The sequence below is a fragment of the Cibotium barometz genome, chromosome 13 (assembly GCF_041138505.1).
Source record: "Cibotium barometz isolate CiBa-2024 chromosome 13, ASM4113850v1, whole genome shotgun sequence".
Taxonomy (NCBI): Eukaryota; Viridiplantae; Streptophyta; class Polypodiopsida; order Cyatheales; family Cibotiaceae; genus Cibotium; species Cibotium barometz.
The window spans coordinates 5518679-5543723 of NC_141058.1; the positions used below are offsets into that span (position 1 = coordinate 5518679).

At 44.9% G+C, this 25045-nt stretch overlaps 1 protein-coding gene and 1 long non-coding RNA gene across 2 annotated transcripts in view; both read right to left on the minus strand.

Annotated features, from left to right (window-relative positions):
* Positions 1 to 4530: 4530 nt before the first annotated feature.
* On the minus strand, positions 4531 to 5036 carry LOC147632303 (uncharacterized). The gene is made up of 2 exons (XR_015267186.1): positions 4900 to 5036; positions 4531 to 4681 (listed from the first exon to the last, which is right to left on the minus strand). It is a non-coding gene; the product is annotated as an uncharacterized LOC147632303 (long non-coding RNA).
* A 236-nt stretch (positions 5037 to 5272) lies between these two features.
* Positions 5273 to 25045, minus strand: part of LOC147632304 (putative ion channel POLLUX) — an 86269-nt gene continuing 66496 nt past the window's right edge. The window contains exons 11-12 of the mRNA XM_086807120.1: positions 6113 to 6379; positions 5273 to 6032 (exon numbers count right to left, since the gene is read on the minus strand). Of these exons, the coding sequence (XP_086663246.1) occupies positions 5814 to 6032; positions 6113 to 6379 (486 nt within the window). The 3' untranslated portion in view covers positions 5273 to 5813. The remainder of the gene's footprint in view (positions 6033 to 6112; positions 6380 to 25045) is intronic.

The following is a 25045-nucleotide window of genomic DNA, read 5'->3' on the forward strand; positions in this document are numbered from 1 at the left end:
CTCTTCAACAGGAAGTTCTTTTTAGGCTGGGAAGGAGATATCATCGGAGGACATGGCCATAACGTTGCTGTCGCATTTTCCCTGTCAGTACTCAATATTTTACTCATCTTTAATTACCAGTGGTGGCAGGCTCAGCACCATCACGTGGGAGGATCTTGTGCACATGGTCTTGGCCCAGGAGACAAGATTCTCGAACCCTCCTCAGGGTGGAGGTTCAGAGGCCTTAACTAGCCAACGGTTGAAAGGCCGTAACAAGGGCAAAGGGAAGGCTTCACAAGAGAAGTCTTATGAGAAGAAGTCCGATATGCTGACTGCGAGAAACTAGAGGCAGAGAGGATCTGTAATGATTGTGGGGGCAAGAAAGGCCACTATTGGAGGTAGTGTCCCCAACAAGCAGAACACCGAGAAGGGTGAAGACTCCTCAGCAGAGCAATCGAAGACTCCAGCATTTGTGCACCTGGAGGTGATGGACACCGATTTTTTATTTTCTTCGGGCAGGGAGGAGATTGGAGGACTCGCCGTGCGGATACTCAGGAGTGGATTCTAGACAGTGGTGCTTCCCCAAGCACATGACTCCTTCCCGTTCAGATTTACAGGATCTCTATAGGTATTCTGGTCACATTCTTACTGGGGATACATCCACTATCCCAGTTCACAGTGAGGGCAAGTTGGAGATAGTTCCCAATGATAGAGGGGGGAAGTATTCCTGCTCCCAGGTGTTGTATGTTCCCACACTTGGTTTTCATCTGTTCTCAGTGCATCAAGTTTGCAAGACTCGCATATGGGTGGAGTTTGATGAGCATTTTGTTGCTCTCTGGGACAAGGCAACCGGCCACGTAGTTTGGGAAGGCGGAGTGGAGAATGGAGTTTACAAACTTTCAGCACTCTCTCCCAGGTCCTCGGTTTTGTGATGAGTGGCAGTCTGGTAATGGGCACTTAAGTGTGGATACGCTGCAGGTGCAGGCTTTCCGAGACCAGATGGAGGATAGCTTGCCAGTTGATGGCAGAAGTTGGCAGGAACTTTCCAGTACAGATGTGGTAGTTCTTGTGTTCGTCAGCAGTCAGAGGAAACTTTACAGGTAACTTATGCTCTGATGTCTCGTAGTATTCGGGACAAAGAAACTCCTGTAGATGAGGATGTTCTTTCCACAGGGATCTCTTGGAAAGCCAAGCAAGTGGCAGTTGATTACTTGCAGAAGGAGGTCGTTGTTGCACATTCTCCAAGCTTTGTGGTTCCGGATTCAGAGGGGGTGGTTTACAGGTTTCAAAAGGCCTTGCGTGGTCTTCAGCAGGTTTCCAGGACTTGGCTTCCCACTGTGTGTTGATCCTTGTGAGCAGTATGGTGCCTCTTTGACTCTCAGAAGCAGAATGGTTCATTGATTTGGTTGATGGATATCAGATTGGACGGGCGCTTCCTGGTGAGGCTGTTGAGCTCATGGTTTTTACAGATGACTCTTTGGGAGGCAAGATTGCGTATCTTGTGGTTTTTGTAGCATGCGAAGGATCATGGACTCTTTTACTACACAGGAGGGGGATTGATGGATGGAGTCCTACTCCATGGGTGGAGTGACTCAGATTGGGGAGGAGCTCATGGTTTTTACAGATGACTCTTTGGGAGGCAAGATTGCGTATCTTGTGGTTTTTGTAGCATGCGAAGGATCATGGACTCTTTTACTACACAGGAGGGGGATTGATGGATGGAGTCCTACTCCATGGGTGGAGTGACTCAGATTGGGGAGGAGATCCAGACACGAGGAGATCTACTTCAGGCCCAGGAGCAGTAAGAGGCAATCATCTTTTGCCGCCGTCGAGACAGAGACAGAGTATCGGGCTACTTGTGGTGTTGCTTGTGAGGTGGTGAGGTTGTAGAGGTTGCATGGCAGGATTGGGCTTCCACTGGAGGAATCCACGGTCATCCAGAGGCACTTTGCTCGTGAAAAGATCGTTGTTGATGACATCTTGCTAGAGTTCTGTTCGACAGTACGGTGGACCTCTTCACAAAGTCGCTATCTCAGGCTTTGCTCAGGCGGCACTCCAGCTCCCTGTGGTTGGTTTCACAGCCAGGAGCTGAGAGGGGGTGTTAGAAGTCATCTCCTATCTTTACCAGACACCAAGGCCTCTGTTGTGGGTGTGCCCGCCCGTTGTAGGTGTTTTCTCATTTTTCCTCACTCCCCATATTTTTTCCCATTCTTCTGTGGCTTGGGTGGCAACCCTGAGGTGGCAGGATATCGTAGCATGTGGCCGACTGCACTTGTATGTGTTTACTGATGCTGGCCAACTGTGTGGAAACTTTCATGGTGCTAACCGACTGTACACAATACTGGCCGACTTGTTTATTACTAGTCGTGGTGGACATGCTCCTGTCGACTGCCTTTGGAGCAGGCCGACTGCTACTTGGGGGCCATATAAAATGGCCCCACACCCCTTGCCACTTTTGTATCTTGTATCTTGTACATTCTGGGATCTTGTGTATATAGAGCAGAGTTACACGCCTCTATCTCTCTCCTTCTCTTGTGCTGTTTTTCTGCACTGTTCTTGCTCAAGTGTTTCTAGATTTGGTCATCATCTCCGCTGCGTATTCTGACAAGGGGAACACTTCTAAATGATTTCAAAGCAAGTGCTCACACATAAGAACATTGTAACACATAATTAATTCAACTCTTTGGTAATTTTTTTGTCCTCCACTTTCATGAATGGAAGTACTCGTTTAATAAGAAAATGACACGTTCCCGTACCTTTTTAATTTTAAAAAAGAGACTTGTGCTACCTCCTTGCCATGCCTTATGCAATAACTTTTTTTTCCTTTTTACTCACCTACACAGAAGAAGCGCCTTTGTAGTCAAAACGATTAACTTTTCAATAATTGTTGTCAGTTAACATGTTGATGTGCAAGGACTGTAAGTTCAATAATTGGAACATCCACCTTATTTCTAACAATTACTCTCAAAATTCTAATAAATACACTTCTAATAGCATCCTTGTTTTCTTACTAATTAGCAATCAAAACTAATTTTTAATGATAAGCAATCAAGATTAATGTTTCGAACTATAGCCGTGTTATTTCATGTGTTAATATGATATACTTTTATAATAATTTATAGTAGTATTATATAAATATTATAAAGAATTACAAATAAGTAACATACTTTTCAATGTATATATAGATCATTAAATATTACCATTGTTAAATAACAATTAACATCGAAAAGGCAAGGGGAACACCTCAATATGAGTGCCCACCAAATGAGTATACTTTAACATGCTAGACTCAAAACAATTATTCCATCAACGGCTGATCGTTAATATGCTAGTATACAAGGATTGCGAGAGGCTTCTTCTACATTCAATAAATCAAAGCATCCACCTTGTTCTTAACAATCACTCTCAAGAGTGTACCTCTAATAGCATCCTTGTTTATTGATGACCAATCAAAATCATTATTTCTCAAATACAATCTTACGTCATTTAATAAAGTTAATGACTTGATGATGTGCAAGGCTTGTGAGAGGCTTTTTTCCCAACAATTGCTCTCAAAAGGATGATTAATAAATGGCATGCTTAGGTTTACATCAATGTTACCATTCAACAAGGTGACCAAGAAGAGCAAGAACGAAACAAAGAGCTGTATCAACCAAAAATATCACTCAAACCTTCATCTTTAAGCATGGTCAACCATGACTGAGTTGTACAGACAATGGTTGTGCCAATGCAAGCCCATCTTCTCAGTGCTCGAGACGTGCTCAAGGCACGGTTGTGTTTCCATACAAGGAAAGAAAACAAGTCACTCAATATTTGCTAGTACGTCCCAGATTTAGAACGAATCATCCACACTCAAATGGCATTCTCATAGAGCCTTGTGAGTACTTGGATCATGAACCAATTGTGGTAGCTTTTCACCAGACGGATCACACCATGTTTACTTCCATCTTAACAAGCAATAAAAAATATGTTTCACAAGGACCTTGTGTATGAATCAATCAAGAAAGGCTTGTGTGATGTCCAAATACAATGTGATTGAACAACAAAGCCTTGTATGTGATTCAAATGACTAGGCTAGCCATGCCATGCCTCAATAAACATGTCGACATACTCTCACATCTCCATACATAACATTTTAAATGTACACGAGAAACCAAACACTACATCGCTGCCTAAGCAATCATATTTTCTTTCACTCAACAAACCAAATATTTCCATGCTGCTCCACTTACTATAAACATAACAACCTAAGCCCAAACACCTAACCAAAAACATAAGCCATCAGAGGTTAGCAGGAGTGGAGTAACTCTATCTCAAGAAGGCTGTGATGCAGGACAAGAGGCATGTCAATCTTCTTCATGGAGGTGAGTGTGAAGGAGAAAGTGGCAAGACTGCAATCCACCCAAGAAAGCCCATCTAAAAATCCCAGCCCACAAAATCTTGAAGGGCTCTGCCCCCCCATACTTCAAACTTCTCAACTTAAGCCTAACGAAGAGCTGACAGGTTCCAAGTTTGGCTTGATTATATCAATTTACACACTGCTCACGCTTGAGCACAAACTTCCAATTTCATGTTTTAGTAATTAAGATCCAAAAGATTGGTTTTGTTCTTAATAAAATTCGCAAATGCTAGGAAGAATGTGCATTCCTAGGTCAACTTCACAGCTCTGTGGCATAGACTCCTTGCACACCAATACTCTGGCCTGCAACAGATATGCATTAGTCCTACTTCTGTAAGGGTGGTGGACTGTGACACCCTTGCATTGCTGTGACACTAGAGCATGCAGCTCATATTGCAGTCATCATCAAGTTTTGTTTCCTCCAACCAAAACCCACCATTCTCCCTTTAAACAACAGAAGAACTTGTATGACCTAAATATACCAGAACAAACGCGAGGAAAAAGAAAGAGAATCAGCCTACCACTTCTTCTTTTTCGAAAGCCTGCCTGAGTGGCTCAGCTCATCACGGCCCACCCTAACCAAGAGGTCGTGGGTTCCAGCCTTGACACCGTAGGGTAGTGTGTGCGCGTGGTGTAGCTTGTAGCTTGGCTACATCCCCCCGAAAAGGGAGTGCCCGCTGACAGCCTACCACTTTTCACTACACAGAAAACGTGATGTTAGGCACACTGTCAGTACATGTTCTCGCAGCCCATGATCCACTTTGGGGTGGGGCTATACAAGCCACTATTGGCAACCCTGGCCATTATTTTAAATTCCAGCATTGCATCAAAACAGCTGAGGCTGATCCATCTAGGCATGAATCTCAAAGCAGAAAATAATCAGCTCACACTGTCGAGATAAATAAGACCTTGTGGAACTGTTGAGATGAGACAAGCATGAATCAACTTACAAAGAGCAAAACAAATAGCCTTTCTCCAATGACGAGGTTGAAATGCCACACCATGCTCCAAAGAAAGTCTTTACAAGAGAGACCTTTCGAGCATCAATCAAGACAGTGCTAACAATAAGCAGAGAGATGACTGCCTTGACCTACGATAAGTGCATGCCAAATCTCCATAGAATCGATACAATGACATCCCTCATCCCTGCCAAGCTATGATGGTGCTATAAATGTCTGCCAATTGCCAACTTTCATACCAAAAACTGGAACAGCGATGATCATCACCGCAGTAGACTTGCTTAAGGTCCCGAAATCATATCCAACATGTGTATGGGACCACAAACAAGCATGAAGCCTAGTGCAGAGGAAGGGCTTGATAGGGGCTGATAAGTGAGCTACAAAAGCAAACATTGCTGAATTCTGGTGTCCTCATTTGGAAAGGTTTCTACCAGATGATATTTGCACCCAACCCTCCATAAATGATTTGAAAATTTCTACTCATCCCATGCAAGGACGATGAAAACATCTGCTATGGACCATTTCTGAAGAGCTGCCTTGTTTGGAGGATTTATGATGGCCCTTTGTTGAGAAGATCTGCGATAGCCAATCACAGTTTCCTGTCTCTGCCGAGCACGAATCATTACCTCGAAGAAACTGAGCTCCTCCTGGTCATAGAGATAGAATTCTGCTGACCTTATGTACAACTCATTTCCCTGGGCCAAAACACCATTCATTCAGCACCTTCAAACCAATGTGAAACTACTGGTCTGAACCTTCTCAATGCTTAGCTTACCTCTTCTGCAAAAAGCTCCTCTAGAACGCGGTTGATTTGCTTCTCCTCAGCAACCATAGCTAAAGCCATGCTCACGAGCTCATTCGATAGTACATAATCACCAATCTGTGACACAGATACTAAGTGCTTTGTTCGAGAATCTAGAATCTCGCTTATGATGATTGACTTGTCGGAAGCCTGCTGCATTTCACCGATCCAAGAACTGTGCATGAAGCCTGGTCGCCTTACTTGAGTCACTTTTGAAGAACTGATGGGTAATCGTTTTGACTGCACCAAAGAGAAAACTCACATTTCATACTCACCTACACTGACTTATTACTGAAAGAAGCATATGCATACAAAGAATCTTTACACCCATACGTCAATGTCTTATGTACAGCCTATAAGATTCAGCTATACATTTGATGAATTAACTTCTGCATTCTAATATCAGCTTTCTCACAATAGTCCCTCCACAAAGCATGAAACCTGCATTTGATGAGTTCAATTCCTGCCTGGATTTTTCGAAACTCTTTTGGCATACAAAATAAATATTTTCAAACAATGATAGCAGAGTTAAAATATATTGTCTTGCAAGAAAGAGCTCTTCAGGTCAACCATTTGAGTCCCGTCTTGCACAATTTTGATAAGCTCACTGGGTGCTTTTGGGCATGCGTGGCTGCAAGCATAAGCCTCCCATGCCTCAATGCTCTAACAGATCTCTGAGCCCTAGATAAAGCAATCCAGAATGCGAGCGGTCTGCTCGCAGCCCTGACTCCACGGATCACCCAGGTGGAGGATGACCAGGGCATGATCAGAGAAGGTGATGCCTGCTAAATTGCCAAACTGTGCCACCATGGTCACAGGCCCACTCATCAGCAAAGAACCGGTCCAACCAGGCCAAGTTGGGCCCAAGGCCTAAAGCTGGCTACTGACAGACCGCTCTAGTTCCCATGGGGACCCATAGCCGGAGACCAAAAAGTGTAGCTGCACCCCCGGAGAGTCTTCTCACAGCGGCGAATGTGACCTGCTAATGTGGCCCATTGTGAGATGATTCTCTCGTATGAGTAGGATGACGATGACACAGCCAACTAAGGTGCGCTAAAGCCCCTTTCGGACAATCTTTTGCCTGTGGCATTGGGCACCCCAAAGGCACAGGCGTTCCATGATGCTGCGTAGCTGCATGTCTCAAAGGAGAGATTGTGGACTCGGCTTGAGTCCCACTCACCTCACGAGGATTTCGAAACTGGATTGAAGGGCGAGTAATCACAGTCTCTCCGAGTACGGAGACGCTCCAAGTGGGCACGAATCCGCCCATCTAGATAGGCCCACTCCGCTCGGGCATGCCCAGGTCCGACGACTAGTTCAGCACTACTCTGACTTGGTGGTGGATGAAATCATTGCTGCTTCGCCAATTGTAGCCCTTGGAGGTACCCCATGGATCATGGGACATCTGGTGGACTCCACCAGCAAGCACTGAAAGGAGTAGTCCAGTTCCTTCTCGGAGATAGTGGCCTATCTGGATTTGTGTGATCCTTCACCACTCTCTATGTCACCCCTGGCCGCGATGGGGACCACAACTTGGTTGCCTCGGCCATCTGGGATCAGGCCATGGACCTCTCTCACCATTTCGGTGACCTTCGCTTGGTTGACACCATTGGCCAGTGATGGCCGCTGGCCATGACAAAGCTTGACAGCTCCGGCCGCAGGATGGACTGCGGATCCATTGAGGTGGAAGGGATAGAGGCACATCGCTTCGTCATTCTCCACATCATCTTCTGTGTGACCCAGGATTATGGGTACCTACATTGCAAGGAGGTTCACCACTAGTCCACTCTAGCGTGATGGATCGGGTGCTGCATGATGCCGGCGGCAATGAAGAGGCTAAGGGAGGGGGGTGTTGTGCAGGAGGCGGAGACGATGGTGGGGTGAGGGAGGCGGGAAAGGGGAAGGGGAAGGGGAAGGGGGATGGGGAAGGTTATGAGAGTGAGAAGCCGATGTCAAGGGAAAGATGGTGGGGAGACGAGGAAGGCCGGACCTCCTCCAAAGGGCTAGCGGGGGGACGCATATGTAGCATGCAATAGGTTGATCATCATAGCGTGCAACAAAGCCTTCTTTATACCCGTGAGTTTATGCAATTCCACTTTACTTGAGAGAGAAGACAAGAGAGAGTATGGAGGGGGAGACGTAATCCCTAAAGCCCAGTCTCCTGGGCTGAGAGAAAACTGCTCATGGCCTCGGCGACAAAAAGGAAAAGGTAAGGTGCTAGAGGACAGCCCTACCGTACCAAGCGGAAAAAGGGGAATTTGTTGCCACGGACTTCCTCAATGAGAACCTAGTTGTGGGAGGCTGAGTAGTCCTGAAACCCCACGAATCCACTCCACGGGGAACCCCATCCGGCTCATCATGCCCTCTAGAAAGCTCCAATCCACCTATCATAAGCTTTTTCAGAGTAGTACTATGAGGTCCTACTGCCGCATCCTCGCTGAAGCAGTCAGAAGGTGAAATGTTTCAAGGCTGAAATGTTTCGCGGTGACACTATACATCGATGACCTCCGACGAGAGAGTCATGGGCATCATGAAGAAGTGTCTGTCGATTTTCCCTAAGTATGCGTAGCCTGTTCTTGTAAAATAACCAGCCATCAGGGATGGTATAGTGACCCGGTTTTGACTGCATGGCCAATCTGTACTAAGTCCCAAATTCCAAAGCATCCTCATACTTAGCAGCATCAGCAACATGGTTATTTGAGCCAAGAAAGTCTTCGGTTCTGAAATTGGCTTCATGGGATGATCCTTTCAAGGTGATTACATATGCCAACAATTTAGCCATAGGAGCTGTCCTCTAGCAGGAAGGGCACCCAGTGGCTTATTATAGCCGGAAATTAAATGATGCAGGAAAGAACTATTTTGTTGTATGACAAGAAGTTATGGGGTGTAATGTCAAGTTTTAAGCATTAGAAACATTTTCTTTTTGGGAGATATTTCACAATTAAGACAGATCACCAGGCACTTAAATGGTTGCAAATCATGCCTAGTGCCAAATGGAGTGACAGACAAGCCAGATGGAGTTAGATCTTCCAACGGTTTGGTGGTATGATAGAATACATTCTTGGCTCAAATAACCATGTTGCTGATGCTGCTAAGTATGAGGATGCTTTGGAATTTGGGACTTAGTATAGATTGGCCATGCAGTCAAAACCGGGTCACTATACCATCCCTGATGGCTGGTTATTTTACAAGAACAGGCTACGCATACTTAGGGAAAATCGACAGACACTTCTTCATGATGCCCATGACTCTCTCGTCGGAGGTCATCGATGTATAGTGTCACCGCGAAATGAGGCATTCCATGCAATGAAGAAAGTTGCCTCAAGTACCTTGCCCCCAACGGATACTCTGTGTCGACGTGTGTTCACCCCCTTGAGCAGATCTATAAGAGGTGCTGCAAGGTCAGAAAATTTGTCTCTATATGTGAACTCGATGCAAGGTAGAGACCTATAAAAGAGTGGATCTCCTAAGCATTTTTGGGAACATCCCATTCGAGGATTGCCCTTACCTTATCAAGGTCGAGACTTATCCCATCCGCCTTGATAACATAACCCAAAAAATGACTTTCTACTCCAAATTTTCTCTTTTTTGTATTGATGTAGAGCACATTGTCTCCCAAAATTTGCAAGACTTTTTCAACATCCTGCTCATGCTACTCTGCAGTAGCAGAAAAGCTGAGTATGTTAACTGAAAAGATGAACACACACTTTTTATAAGCTCCACAAATACCCAAGACATCATCTTGTTAAACGTTGTGAGAGGAGTCTAGAACTAAAATCAAACATGGTGTATGGGAACATGTAATGTATGTAGAGTGGTGTGAAAGGAATCCTAGGTGGCAGAGACAGCATGGTGGCCAAGTGGATAAGCGCAGGTGCAAAAAAACGAAAATAGAAGGTGTATGAGAGAACAAGGAAACCGGGCAACACAAATTTCTGGAAAAAGGCAAGGTGGCGACGGGCCTATGAAGGAGAAAGGAGAAGATTTTCAAAAAGAGAGTACAGAGAGCATAGAAGAGAGAAGCAAGATAGTGAAGAGTGAGTGAGGAGAGTGTGTAAAGTGACTACAGTGAAGAGACTACCTACAAACAGAAGGTCTTCCAGTTTTCGAAGATTGCAAAAGTGAAATTCATTGCTACAGAGGTGAAATTGGTTAAGCCAGAGCAGAGAATGTGCCGCGGACCAAAGAATCAGATAGGAGGTCGACCATGGTTTCCCTATGATTTCTGTGTGGCGAATCTGTTAGAGACATGACTTAGTCGAAATTGTTCAATTGTAGTTGTTGTCAGTCAACTAAGTGCTGATTTGCGTCTATTTGGGAAAGACCTACAGTTTGTGATTGTAGATTCATTGCAGTTTGAATAGTCGCAGGGATCTGCCTATGAAGGATCCCCAAGTTTTAGTGTTTTCTCCTGTTATGTCTGAAACTCATGTCTCAAGGGTGTTGAGACAAGGTCTGTCTTTGTTTTGGTAAAGAAGATTGAGAGTTCAAAGCTTGAATCTGTGTTGTGATTGATGAGATTTTATGATACAGAGCTTTGTTTGTGTTATTTTGATTGAATTTGTTGAGATAGAACAACTGTGCATGTATGTCTGATAGTCAGAGCTGACTCATAGCTGAATCAATTATCTTCAGTTAAGAGGATTCTACATCGGAAAGGATCAGAGAGATGTTAGTTACAATCAGTTGTGCATCTAGGGGGATCAACTGGTGAGATAGAAGGGTTGTTATAATCTTTTTGGATTCAAGGGAAGTAGATTTGAATCAAGTTTGACACTCAAGAGACTGACAGAAGTTAGCACTCAGACAGTCGGGTTTGTGGGCTGATTGATCATTCAGAGTCAGCTGCTCTGCGAGTTGATTGTAATCAGCTGAATGTCTTTAGGGGGGAATTCTTGTGTGGTTTGAGTGTTTAGGAGACAAAGCTAAGAAAGTATGATCTAGTTGAGTCAGCTATCAGAAATCAGTTCAATCAGACCACTCAGATAAGTGTCAGCTGCAATCAGCAAAGAGTTTTTGATGCGATACCTCTTTGACGTTTGAGCAACCTAAGGGTCAGGGAGAGTCGGTGGACAAGAAAGAGGAAGTTTCTGATTTAATTCTGACAATTGAGTTGGTTGGATCTGTCTGTCAACAAAATCTAAATCTAACAAGTTCGGATGGACAGATGTCAGCAAAAGGTCCGCAAAGCATCAAGTGAGTGTTCAGTGTGGTTCTAGGGTTGAGGGTTTGAGGTAAGCTAAAGCTGGAGGACAATTAAAGAGCCTGGAGGACATATTTCGGACCGAAGTCAGCGTCAACCTTCCATATTAGTTTGTAGTCAGCTGGGTGTCAGCTAAGAAGGATTCACGTCAGCTGCTTGTCAGAGGCATAGTTGTCACGGTATGAAAATACGATACAATTTTTGGTACAATATGATATTTTCGGATACCGTACGATAAAATACGGTTTTTTTTTAACACTTACAAACTATGGAGCTTCAAGCTTGAATGTGAGAGAAGGTTGGGGAGGGAGGAGTCTACAGTGCTTCAGGAACAAGAACATGGAGATGTGTCTCTCCAAGTTGGATGTCCCAATTGTCTCCAAAAAAGAACCGGTAATGCAATACCAAACGTCTCCCAATGTAGCGTTTATGACTAAGGGACCGTCCTTGCACAAATACGAGCAGTGTATCTAGGGTGATAGGTTTGGGGACTCCTCTCTAGATCAAAATGGCCATGTCCAAATCTTCTCCCTCGTACATAACTTGAGGATCTAACTGTCTAGCCTACCTGTACCAGGGATCTCCAAGTGATGTAGCAAGATTCTCATATCCTACCAATCAAGTGTACACTACCAGTCTACCTTGTCAAATTTTTTACGTCTCTCTGCAACCCCATATGGAATACTGAGTGGACACGAAAGTTACAAAGTATTGCGGGCATTTAGGATCTTCTTAAAGCACGATTTCTATATTTTTTTTTAGCTCGTACCGTACGGTACGAATGGGTTCGTACTCAGACGAGAAACAACTATGGTCAGAGTATATAACATGCACGTTCCGAATGTTCCTGGATTCATCTAGGTATATAATTCAGCTGTATTAGCAGACATGCAGATTTCACATTGTGAAGTTTTCGTCCGAGTTGCGGCCAATTGATTTTGTGCTAATTCTTTCTATCTTTAGCGGTGCATTTGTCCTATCAACTACTTATTCTTTCTATTTGCTACCTCCCTTAGTGCTAGGCTTCATTATGGTTGAGTCTGCCCTGCATCTCCGGAGGTTTGACAGAAACTCAATACGAAGGGCTTTGTGTGAATATATGCTCTTATGTGCGTGTCTGTGTGTGTGTGTGTGTGGAGTGCATGTGTGAGAGCATATCTTGATACAGAGTTCTACACCCACTATTGGACACTGATGACATTAGTGGGGATGTCGTAGTATCTAGTCCATACTATGCGTAATGGAGTTGATAGTTATATAGTCTTGTGGGTTGACTATCATGAGTATATAACATGCACGTTCCTAAAAGGTGAATTTGGCAATGTTCTTGGATTCATCTAGGTATATAATTCAGTCATGGTTGTCACGGTACGAAAAAACGATACCGTACGGGAATTTTTGGTACGATATGAAATTTTCGGATACCGTACGATAAAATACGGTTTTTATTTTTTACACTTACAACCTAAGGAGCTTCAAGCTTGAATGTGAGGGAAGGTTGGGAGGGGAGGAGTCTACAATGCTTGAGGAACCAGAACATGGATATGTGTCTCTCCCGGTTGAATCTCCCGATTGTCTCCAAAAAAGAACCTGGATGGGTAATGCAATACCAAAGGTCTCCCAGTGTAGCGTTTATGACTAAGGGACCGTCCTTGCACAAATACGAGGAGTGCATCTAGGGTGCTAAGTTTAGGGACTCCTCTCTAGATCAAAATGGGTAATGCAATACCAAAGGTCTCCCAGTGTGTCTCTCCCGGTTGAATCTCCCGATTGTCTCCAAAAAAGAACCTGGATGGGTAATGCAATACCAAAGGTCTCCCAGTGTAGCGTTTATGACTAAGGGACCGTCCTTGCACAAATACGAGGAGTGCACCTAGGGTGCTAAGTTTAGGGACTCCTCCCGGTTGTCCCGATTGTCTCCAAAAAAGAACCTGGATGGGTAATGCAATACCAAAGGTCTCCCAGTGTAGCGTTTATGACTAAGGGACCGTCCTTGCACAAATACGAGGAGTGCATCTAGGGTGCTAAGTTTAGGGACTCCTCTCTAGATCAAAATGGCCATGTCCAAATCTTCTCCCTCGTACATAACTCGAGAATCTAATTATCTAGCCTACCTATACCAGGGATCCCCAAGTGATGTAGCAAGATTCTCTCATCCTACCAATCAAGTGTACACTACCAGTCTACCTTGCCAGATTTTTTAGGTCTCTCAACAACCCCATATGGAATACTGAGTGGACACAAAAGTTGCGAAGTATTGCGAGCATTTGGGATCTTCGTAAAGCAGGGTTTCTATATTTTTTTTAAGCATTTGGAAAAAAAAAATTCAAGGAAAAATAATTTTTTGGGGAGGGAAAAAAAACTCGTACCGTATATCGTACGGTATTGTACCATACGAACCGTACCGTATGAACCCATTCGTACCGGTACGAGAAACAACTATGAATTCAGTCGTATTAGTAGACATGCAGATTTCACATCGTGAAGTTTTCGTCCGAGTTGCGGCCAATTGATTTTGTGCTAATTCTTTCTATCTTTAGCGGTGCATTTTCCCTATCAACTAATTATTTGTTGTACTAATTCTTTCTATTTACTACCTCCCTTAGTGCTAGGCTTCATTAGAGTCTGCCTTGCATCTCCGAAGGTTTGACAGAAACTCAGAGCTCTTTTATGGTGCCCATTTGGTCCCTTTTGCATGGCCCTTGCTTGTGGGCTGGCCACCCCTTTTTTACTATTTTTCTGGGATTTTTCCGAGCCTTTCTGGCATTTACCAGTCGGCCTGTTTATCAGCTCCAGTCGGCCAGCATTCCCTTACTATAAATACTGGGTGCTGGCCTCTCTTTTCTCATTCAGTCTTGTACATATTTTGCTCCCTCACTTATGAGACTATTTGTGTCTCTTGCTTGGGACTGTTTTGCTTCAGTATATTCAGCATAGTTCAGTTTCAGGTTGTTGTTTAGTTGTTTTAGCTTTTCTCACACACACATTGTATCAGATCCACCAATTGTTGTAACTTTTTTGGTCTCATAGGTCATTTTGGCCTTTTGAGGACGTTAATATATCATTTCATTTCCCCACTCCCCTTTATATTGTTTGTATATGGGCTCCACCGATCCATGATGATTCACAGTTGTATCCAGACATATGCACACTTTTTCTTTTCTTTCTTTTCCTTTTCTTTCGATGACCGGAAGAACACAGTTGTATTTTTTGTCTCATAGGCCGACTTTGGCCTCTCGTAGACGTTAACATATCTTTCTTTCTTTCTTTCTCTCTCTCTCTCTTGCACTCTCTGTTCAGCACATTCTAGTGCCACTCTGCTTCCACTCTGTGCACTCTTTCATGGTATCATCGCTCCCAGTTTATCAACCACTTTGCTGCCCCAGATTCAGCCCTGTTTTCAGCACCTTCTCCTCTGCGTTTTTCTCCCAGATCCACAGCCCTTGCTGCTGCCTTTTCTGGACAGAAACTTCTGGTCTCTTCTCCTCCAGTTTTGGCTTCTCCAACTGCAGCCATCTACCGTTTCTGATCAGCATTTTTCCCACTTGGAGATTGGACAATAGGCGGCCTGTTTTCTACAGGACAGCAGCCTTCTGTGCTGCGTTTTCCTCTCCAGTGGCCCTTTCCCCTTTGCAGAGGGGGCTTGTGGTGTTGCAGGCTTTGGTGGCACTCTTGGTACCTGTGGAGGACACTTCTTCAGAGTTTGTGCATTTTTTGAGATTGAGCCCAAGCTTTTGTGATGGCTGCACCGACTTCTCTTCATATGTTTGCTGAGTCTACCAAGTTGGATGGTTCCAACTACACCCTATGGAAGGTGAAGGTGAAATCGGCCTTGCGTGGCGTGGATCTCTGGGATTGGCTTGTAACACCAACCAATGCCACCCCTCCCACCCTTGCTTCCGGTGGTGCGACTCAGGCACAGATTGGTATTTGGCAGTCGACGCGTTTTCTCCTTCTTGATGTTGAGCTGTCAAGATGTTGTTCTCTCTCGTGCGTACAGGAGATGCTGCACATGAAGTTTGGAAGGCTTTTGCAGATCTCTATGAGATTAAGTCTCTGAGTCGGATTTTGGCGTTGGAAAAGCAACTTACGAACTTATCAGTTTCTGCGTTTCCATCTTTATCTGCTTTCATCTCGAAGATGAAAGATCTCCAGGACGAGCTTGTTGTTTGTGGCAAGGACATCTCCACAGAGGATATGGCTATTCGGCTGCCCTCCAAACTTCCAGAGAGGTTTGATGCATACTTTCAGTCTCTGGTTTCTTCTCCTCGTCCTATTCTAGTTACTTGGGAGGAAGTTCTCCCCTCTGTTATGCAAATTGAGTCTCGCTTTGAGGAGCGGACTGGCACTTCTGGTGGCCCTGATGGAGCTTTGGCAGCACGAGATAAAGGGAAGACTCAACAAAAGAAAGGAAAAGGGGGTTCTGACAAGAACTCCAAAGATTCCGACAAGGATAAAGACAACAAATCTTCAAAGAATAAGGACATTGAATGTCATTATTGTGGCAAGAAGGGTCATAAATCACCCCAATGTCACAAGAAGAAGCGTGATGAAGCAGCAAAGAACTCTTCCTCAACGGCGGTGTCTCAACCCAAGAAGGATGATGGCATTCTTCTCTTAGCAGGTACTCGGCGTATACTTGCTCTTGTGACGTCTCAATCACGGTCTTGGATTGTTGATAGCGGTGCTACTGCTCATATGACACCCCATCGAGATTGGTTCAAGGACTTCACTGCCAGATCAGGCGAGATCACTCTGGGTGATTCTTCTTCTGTGCCAGTGCATGGTCATGGCACTATCCCCATCTTCCGTTCTGACGAGGACAAGAGGTACTTCTCTGACGTTCTGTATATTCCAGATTTAGCTTTTAACCTTTTGTCAGTGAGTGCTCTTACAGCTCAGGGTGCGGAGGTGATCTTTTCTCGTTATGAGATTACCATTCGTGATAAGGCGACTGGTAGCATCTTGGCTCAGGGAGTCCAAGATAGTGGTCTCTACAAGTTGACCGCTCTGCTTTCTTCTAGTGCTTCTTCTGCTCTTTGGCATGCTCGGTTTGGCCATTTGAGCTATCAGCTTCTGCAGCAAGCTTCGAAGGATGGGTTGGTTCACGGATTATCGACCATCAAGGCTCCGTCTTCTGCTTGTTCCTCTTGTTTGCAGGGGAAGCAACACCGAGCCGCCTTTCCGAAGGAGGCGACACACAGATCTTCGACATCACTTGCTCTCATTCATGCAGCAGACTTATGTGGTCCTATGAGTACCGCGTCTTTGGGTAAGGCGTTGTACATGCTCGTGATGGTGGATGATTTTACCAGATATACTTGGGTTTTCTTTCTGAAGACCAAGGATGAGACTTTTCATCACTTCTGTGATTGGAAAGCTGAGGTGGAAAAGAGACCGGTCACTCGGTCAAGGCTCTCAGGACCGATGGAGGGGGTGAGTTTACATCCCAGGAGTTTCAGCAATACTGCAAGACACATGGCATTCTGAGACAGCTTACTACATCATATACTCCATCACAGAATGGAGTTTCCAAGAGGAAGAATAGAACCATTATGGAAATGGCCCGTGCTATGCTTGAGCATTCTTCATTACCTCGACGTTTCTGGGCTGAGGCGGCTTCCACTACTGTCTCCATTCAAAACAGGTCTCCTACTGCTGCTCTTCCCAACAAAACTCCATATGAGGCTTTCCATGGTGAGAAGCCCTCCGTTGTTCATTTCCGGATATTTGGGTGAATTTCTGCACCACCTTCATCATTTGCTGGCTGTCCTGTACCCTCATGAGTTGGATCACCAACGTGGAATGAAACTCCATAGGTAGTAGACCTTCAAACACATCATTTTCAGCCTGATTTGCATCATAACCAGCCATGGATATTTCTGATTTTTCATCAAAAAACACATCCCGACTAGTGAATATCTTCCTGGATAGTGGGTCATATAACCGGTAGCCCTTGCTCTCACGCTATACCCAACAAAAATGCATTTTGTGGCTTTATCATCCAACTTCCTCCTCAACTCTTTGGGTATGTGTGCATATGCAAGACACCCAAAGATACGAAAATGTGATACAGAAGGCTTACGGCCATGCCAAGCCTCAAAAGGAGTAATGGAAACCAATGCCTTTGTGGGACATCGATTCAAAATATGACAAGCACACATGACAGCTTCCACCCAAAAGATATGTGGTAGCCTTTTTGCCTTTAGCATACATCTGGCCATCTCCATGAGTGACCGATTCTTCCTTTCTGCAACCCCATTCTGCTGTGGAGTATAAGGAGTAGTATACTGATGTTTTATACCTCTACTGCCAAGAAAGGAATTCAGCATGTGTGACATATATTCCCCCCCTCGGTCAGAACGGAGTCTTGACCTTGCATCCTGACTCGGTCTCAGCAAGTGCTACAAAGGCCAAAAATGCATCATATACCTGTGATTTCTGTGTCAAAGGATAGACCCAGCATATACGAGAGAAGTCATCAATAAATGTTGCAAAATAGAAGCAACCACCTAATGACTTCGTCTGCATGGGACCACAAAGATCACTGTGTATAAGCTGCAACTTTGCAGTTGCTCGTAGAGCTTGATCACGTGGGAAGAAAACCTATGCATTTTTCCCAAAATACATCCTTCACAAATGTGATCTGGAGGCTTCTCCATGAGAGGTAGATCTGTAAACATGTTATGTCGCTGCATAAGCATAAGACTACCAAAATTTACATGCCCCATGCGAGCATGCCATAACTCCGCATCAACCATAGCTGGAGTAAGAGTGAATGCATTATAAGCAGACTGATCCACTGGCTGAAATGCATCCAACTGATAAAGTCCATGACATAATGTACCAGTAAGCATCAAGGTCAAAGCATTAGCTTTGTCTCTGACCATGCATTTATCATCATCAAAGTGGACTTGCATACCACAATGTGCTAAAGAAGAAATGGACAACAAATTCTTCTTTATCCCTGGTACATATAAGGCATCTGTAAGGCGGAGAATGGAGCCATCAATGGCTGTGAGCTGAATCTCCCCAATGCCACGAACTGGATATGAAGCATTGTTGGCACACTGAACAGTTTTGCCAACAGGGGCAGGGCCAACATGACAAAACAAATCCCTGCGAGATGTGATATGCTTTGAGGCACCACTATCAAAATACCAAGTACATGCATGCTCTGTCATACTGAGTGCCTGTGAAGACCAAGAGGCATCATAGCTGCATGTATAAAAACAGTAATCCCTGTCCTCAACAAAAGAAGCAGTCTCTGGAGGAGCTTTAGAAGCATCATTAACAGACATCCCAGCTTCCTTTGCCTTCTCTTTGGCAATCCTCTTCCTACATTCAGTGATGTAGTGACCTGGCTTCTTACAGTAGTGACATTTGCCCTTCTTCTTGGGCTGTCCATCACCTTTCTTGGTATCCTGAGAAGAACCACCATCACCTGAATTCTGATTTGAACTCTTTGGCTGAGTTTTTCCTTTCCCCTTTTGACCTGTAGTGCTTGTTCAGCACTTGTGTTCATATTCATATTCTTCCTCATTTGCTCTTCTTGTAGCAAGAGAGCAACAAGTTCCTGATACTTAAGGGGTTCAACAGCATTCCTCATGCTGAGGTTCAAAGAGGTATGAAAAGCCAAGTAAGATCTTGGCAAAGAGTGCAAGATGGTGGACACAAGCTGTGTCTCAAGAATAATCTCATCCACATTGATGAGTTGCTCTCTCAAATCCTGCAGCTTGTTTAAGTGGCTAGACATATCATCTCCTTCATTCATTTTCTGATTTTCCAGCTCTCTTTTCAAAAATGAGATCCGAGCCTCATTACGAGTAGCATACATCTACTCCAAAGTCACCCATGCATTCTGTGAAGAGCCAGCTGAACGAATATGAGGTATAATAGACCTCTGTACTGACAATGCAATGAGTGACAAAGCTTGTGCATCCCTGGCATCCCATGTCTTCTGAGCATTTGTTCTTTGAACAGGCAATGGCTGCCCTCGAGCCTGTACCTGTTGTCCTTGTCCACGAGCACCCCCTTGGGGAGGAGTCTCTGGAGCCAATGGACCTGGACGTGGTTCATCACCACTAACAAAATCCCAAAGACCTTTTGCCACAAGCACATTTTTCAGCATAAAACTCCACAAAGAGTAGTTCGTGCCGTCCAATTTGTCTTTCTTAGACAAATATGTGAATACATCACTCTGCTGTTGATTTGCCATTGTGCCTATGCACAATGTTGTACCTGTGTATCAAAAAACCCAATAGCAAGAACCCTGAAAACAACTGTACTCCACTGAATACAGTTCACCCAAATATGCCTGCACTCTCAATCCTCTGAATGTGCAGCTCAATGCACCAATGATTGAGTAGAGTAGCAAAAATGGCGTACACAATGCCAAAATGCCGCAAAAATGCCCAAATTTACTGCACCCAAAACTGTGCAAAAAGCCTGTAGACTTCTTTGCAAGAAAGTCTGCCTGTAGTGCCTGTAGATTTTCACAAAGAAAATAGAATTGCCCAAAAAACAAAATTTGTATTGCTTACCACAAGTTGACTGAGTAGGTTGTGGTACCAAATGAACATATGCAGGTACAGTCCACCAAAAGAACAAGTGCAGTTGACTGTACTGTGCAGGTACAGTCGACTTGTACTGTACGGAGCAGAAGGAGACTGCAGATGGATATTCGTAGCAGGTACTGTGCAGGTACGTTTACTGTACTGAGCACAGTATGGAGCAGGGCGACCAGGTACACCTGGTAGTATAGGTCGTATGTTTGTGCAGTCGACTGTATGCAGCCAGGTACAGTATACGGGCAGGCAGGTACAGTACGAAGGGTGCTGACAGGTGCAATCGGCGCTGACAGCTGACAGGTGCAGTCGGTGCTGACAGGTACAGTCGGCGCTGACAGGTGCTGTAGGCGGCGCACAATGTACGGGCAGGTACCTGTACGGAAAGCTTCAGTACACCTGCTGACGGGCGGCGAACAGGTACGGCAGCTGCAGGCGAAGCTATTGCTGGCGAGTCTGTACGGGTAGTGCAGTACAGACAAAAACAGAAGGCGACTATGTACAAGCTGGGCAATGGCAGGCCTACTCAGCTCTGATACCAAATGAAGGCCTATGCACTGTTAGGGTTAGGGTTTAGAGATAGCAGCAAACAGGCGTGGAGAGCAACAGAGAGAGAACACGACTTCTGTATATCCAGATGATAAAAAAATGTGAAGTACAATAGCCACATAATAAGTGACCTAAAGAGATGTGTTCACATGTCCGGCCATAAAATGTGCCGGGTGGACCAAAACACCTATAAACTGCTTATAAGTGAAACTAAGCTAAACTGGGGAAAAAAACCTCCACTAACTGAAGTAAAAAGTGCCCCAGTAATCTACTGATGATCACTAGCACTCCTCTGGGTGCATACACGGCATAAAACCCAACATTGGTACCAGCGAATTGATGAGTTCTTTCAGAAGCTCGGCCTGCGCCGTTCTCATGCAGATTCGAACCTTTATATCCTCCTTGAGAGGGGGTTGATTGTTATTATTGTGGTCTATGTTGATGACCTCATCTTTACAGGTTCTTATTCTGTGCGGATCCATTCTGTTATGGATGCTTTGGAGACAGAGTTTGAGATGACAGATCTTGGCCTCTTGCATTATTTTCTTGGCTTTGAGATTTGGCAGACCTCGAAGGGCATTTTCTTCTCTCAGCAGAAGTACACTGGGGAGATTCTCAACAGATTTCAAATGACTGGGTGCAAACCAGTATCTTCTCCTATGGATATTGGTGAGAAGCTTTCTTCACTTGATGCTTCTCCAGGAACTGATCAGGGACAGTATCGGGTTCTCGTCGGTTGTTTGGTATGGTTGACCTACTCTCGATTGGACATATGCTTCGCAGTCAGTTTATTGAGTTCCTTCTCATCCAAACCCCAACAGCAGCATTGGCGGTGTGCTCTCAGAGTTCTTCTACAAGAAGTCATCCCTGAGAGTATAATGATCATGCCACTGACCCTCAGACATCTAATCATAGACCCTACCAAAATCCTCATCCTGGGCATACTGCTCTTTCATCTCATCAAGCTCATGATGATAAGCAAGTGAAACTGCTACGACCTATGGCTTGCGTGACAAAGCATCTGCCACAACATTCTTTTTGCCTTCCACATGTAAAATCTGAAAGTGAAACATAGACAAAAAGTTGGCCCATCTCATGTGCTTCTCAGAAAGCTTAGCTTGCGTGAGGAAATAACACAAGGTCTGGTGATCTGTCTGCACGGTGAAATCAGCCCCAAGCAAATAGTGTTTCCATGTAGAAAGAGCATGAATTACAGCCAACATCTCTTTCTCGTAGACCTGTAAATGCTTCTCGGCATTCTGTAATATACGACTCTCATAGGCTATCACATGTCCTTCCTACATGAGAACTGCCCCAATGCTATTCCCACATGCATCACTGGACAACAAAAGCTTTTTGGAGATCTTGTAGTACCAATACGGGATCCGAAGTAAGCTTTTCTTTAAGCTTTTTAAAGGCTGCAATTTCTCGATCAGCCCATCGAAACGGAGTTCCCTTCTTTGTTAAAGCATGAAGGGGCGAAGCAATCTCAGCAAAATACCGTATGTACGGCCTGTAATAGAAACACAATCCCAAAAAGCTGCATACATCATGCACGGTCCTCAAATCTGGCCAATTGAGAATTGCTTCGACTTTCGAAGGATCCATACGGACTCCATCTTTAGACACGATATGCCCCAGGAAGTATATTTCTTCCAAGAAGAACTCACTCTTCTTGCCATTTATGACCAACCTATGCTTCCGGAGTTCTTCAAACACTATGGCCAAATGCTCCCTATGCTCCTCCTCTGAGCGTGAATGCACAATCATGTCATCAAAGAATGTGCCCACAAACGCTCTATGAGGCCGGAAAATCTATCCATCATCCTGTTAAAGGTGGCGGGAGCATTTGTCAAGCCAAAGGGCATGACCAAGAACTCATATAGCCCAAAGGTGGTCCGAAATGTTGTCTTATGCACATCCTCGGGTCTAATGCGTATCTGATGATACCCGCTTTTCAAGTCTATCCAACTAAAGACTGTGGAGCCTTGTAAGCGGTTCAATATGTCATCGATCCTCGGAATAGGAAATCGATTCTTGATGGTGTTCTTGTTTAGCGCCTTGTAATCTATACACATGCACCAAGAACCATCTTTCTTTTGCACTAAGAGCATAGGTGAGAAAAAGGGTGATGAGCTAGGTTGCATCAACCCTTTTTTCAACAACTCCTGTACCTGGCTCATAATTTTCTCTTGTTGGGCTGCACTAACGCGATACAGTGGCCTATTTGGTGGGGTACTTCCCGGAATAAGATCAATAGCATGATCTTCTAGCCTTTCAGGAGAAAGTTCTCTTGGCAATGACTCGGAAAAGCAATCTTGGTACTCACGTAGGAAATCAATCCCGTCTTTATCTAGCATAGACAAATTAGATTGAGCTTCATCTTCTTTTGCATCCTTTACAAAAACCCAATACGCGGAAAGATGCTTTTTCATTACTGATGAAATGGTCGAAGCCGATACAATAGGAATAAATTCCCCTTTAAGCCTTACATCCAAAATATGCTCTTTCTCTCTATAAGTCAAAGTAATCTTCATGTTGTCAGTATACACCACTGCATGTACTCTATGACACCATGGCATACCCAACAAAACATCACACCCATCAAGTGGCATGATATAGAATTCCTCACTGTTCACATAACCCTGCACATGAAGCCTCAGCTTCCCAATAATAGGGGTAGCGGGTTCTGCATACCCAGGACAAGCCATATTAGCCTCATACAAAGGCCCCATCTTCTTTGCACGGATCCCCAATCTACCAGCCAAATCTCATGAGATAAAGTTGGCTCTAGCACCTGTGTCAAAGAAAATCAAAGCATTCTGATCTCTAACTTTGCCTCATGCCCTGCACAACTCAGTCTCCTCAACCACCTGGCTGTTCCCCAACAAGATCAGGAACTAACCCTGCAGAAGGCTTTGCTTTCTTAGACTTGGGCTCCCCTTTAGTGTCACAGTCCTTGTTGGACTTTTGCTTGGGACAATTGAAAGGCATATGTCTCTCTTCGGTACAAAAAAAGCATTTCCTGGCATCCAACAAAGCCTGTTTCTCCTCGGGAGTTCTCTTGGGCATTGGTAACATCTTACGCCACTTCTCTGCAAGCACTGTTGCATCACGCAATGCATGCCCTGACTTTTCAATTTTCTTGCCAGTGCTTTTACTGCCATTAAATCCAGTTAAAACCCCAGTGAGTAACGCATTTGCCGTCATGGCATTCTCTATCATCTGCGACATATTTGTTACTCGAGTCTTAATGCAATAGTCACGCACTTCCTTGGGCAACCCACAACAATACTTCTCAACTTGCTCTGACAATGGCAGTGCGCATGTCACGACCCTGTGTTTTTCTCTGGACAAGATGCAGGTGTGCACGGGGACATGGTGGACAGTGTGAATGGCATCAGGTGGGAGTGAAGATGGAAGCCCATGTGTGGATAACCCCATGTGTGAAAGGGGGCAAAGAGATTTTAGCTTAAAAGGTTTAAAAACCTTTAAAAATTATTAGAAAGCCCTTCATTAAAGATAATCGTGGCCCTTATGCTATTTTGGGGCCACGTGTGCTTTTTAGGAAAAAGGAGGGGCTGCCAGGAGGAGAGGCGCCTAACTCTTGTTGGGTGGTGTGCTTTTTCGCTAAGAAGGGCTGGTCGCCTGAAGACCCATGGGCTGGCTTTTCCGTTGGAAAGCGGGCTGCTTGGCTGGGCGCACAGAGCTGCACGCTGAACATCCTCTGTTATGCTCGTGTTGAGGGCGGGGCAGGAGATACAGAGGCTACAGGCGGCTGCAGGACAGCAGGCGCACAGAGCTGGGCGTGCTCTCTCTCTCTTTTCCTTGCCACCAGGTGGGCTGGATTTCAGGCGCAGCATACAGGAGGCTGGACTGTGTGTTGCTTGGTCAGTTTTCAGGGCACCTATTGATAGGAGAAAAAGCGCATGGCTGCAGGCGCTTTTCTATCTTTTTCTTGGTGCAAAAGCGGAGGACTGGGCTGAAGCTGTGGCCCATGCTCTTTTCTCTCTCTCTCTCTCGCTTGGTGCTCAGGAGGGCTAGACTGCAGGCGCTCAGGGTTGCGTGCTCTTCTCCTGAGTGGAAAGGGGCTGGTTTCTCTTGACACAAAGGTGGACAAGGGCTGTTTTTCCATGAACATAGACATCATGTCGATGGCATTCAACTGATGGAACTTTCAGCTTCTCTATGCTTTGGTTCGGGACTGTTTTGGGACAGATTATGGGCTGTTTTTGTTTGGCTGCAAATTCAGCTATGTGCTTGGGTTTTTGGCTACAAGCACAGGTCATTTGGTTATGTTTCTTGGAATGGGAGTGAAGCAAGCTCACATGGCTGCGTGCTCATGGAGCAGATTGTTTTTCTCTTGCTAGAAAGGAACAGTGGGACCTACAGTTATGGGCATCTCTATGTTGCCAGATGTTTCATGAGGGAACAGGTAACTAGATGTATGGAAACAGGACAGAAGTTTCAAAGGGAAACAGGCCTAAGGGTTTCATGTGGAAACAGGTCATAGGTTTTCTCGAAGAGACATGTTTTTGGGTTTCTCCAGGAGAAAGGTCACATGCACGCAGAAGGTAGAGTGGACAC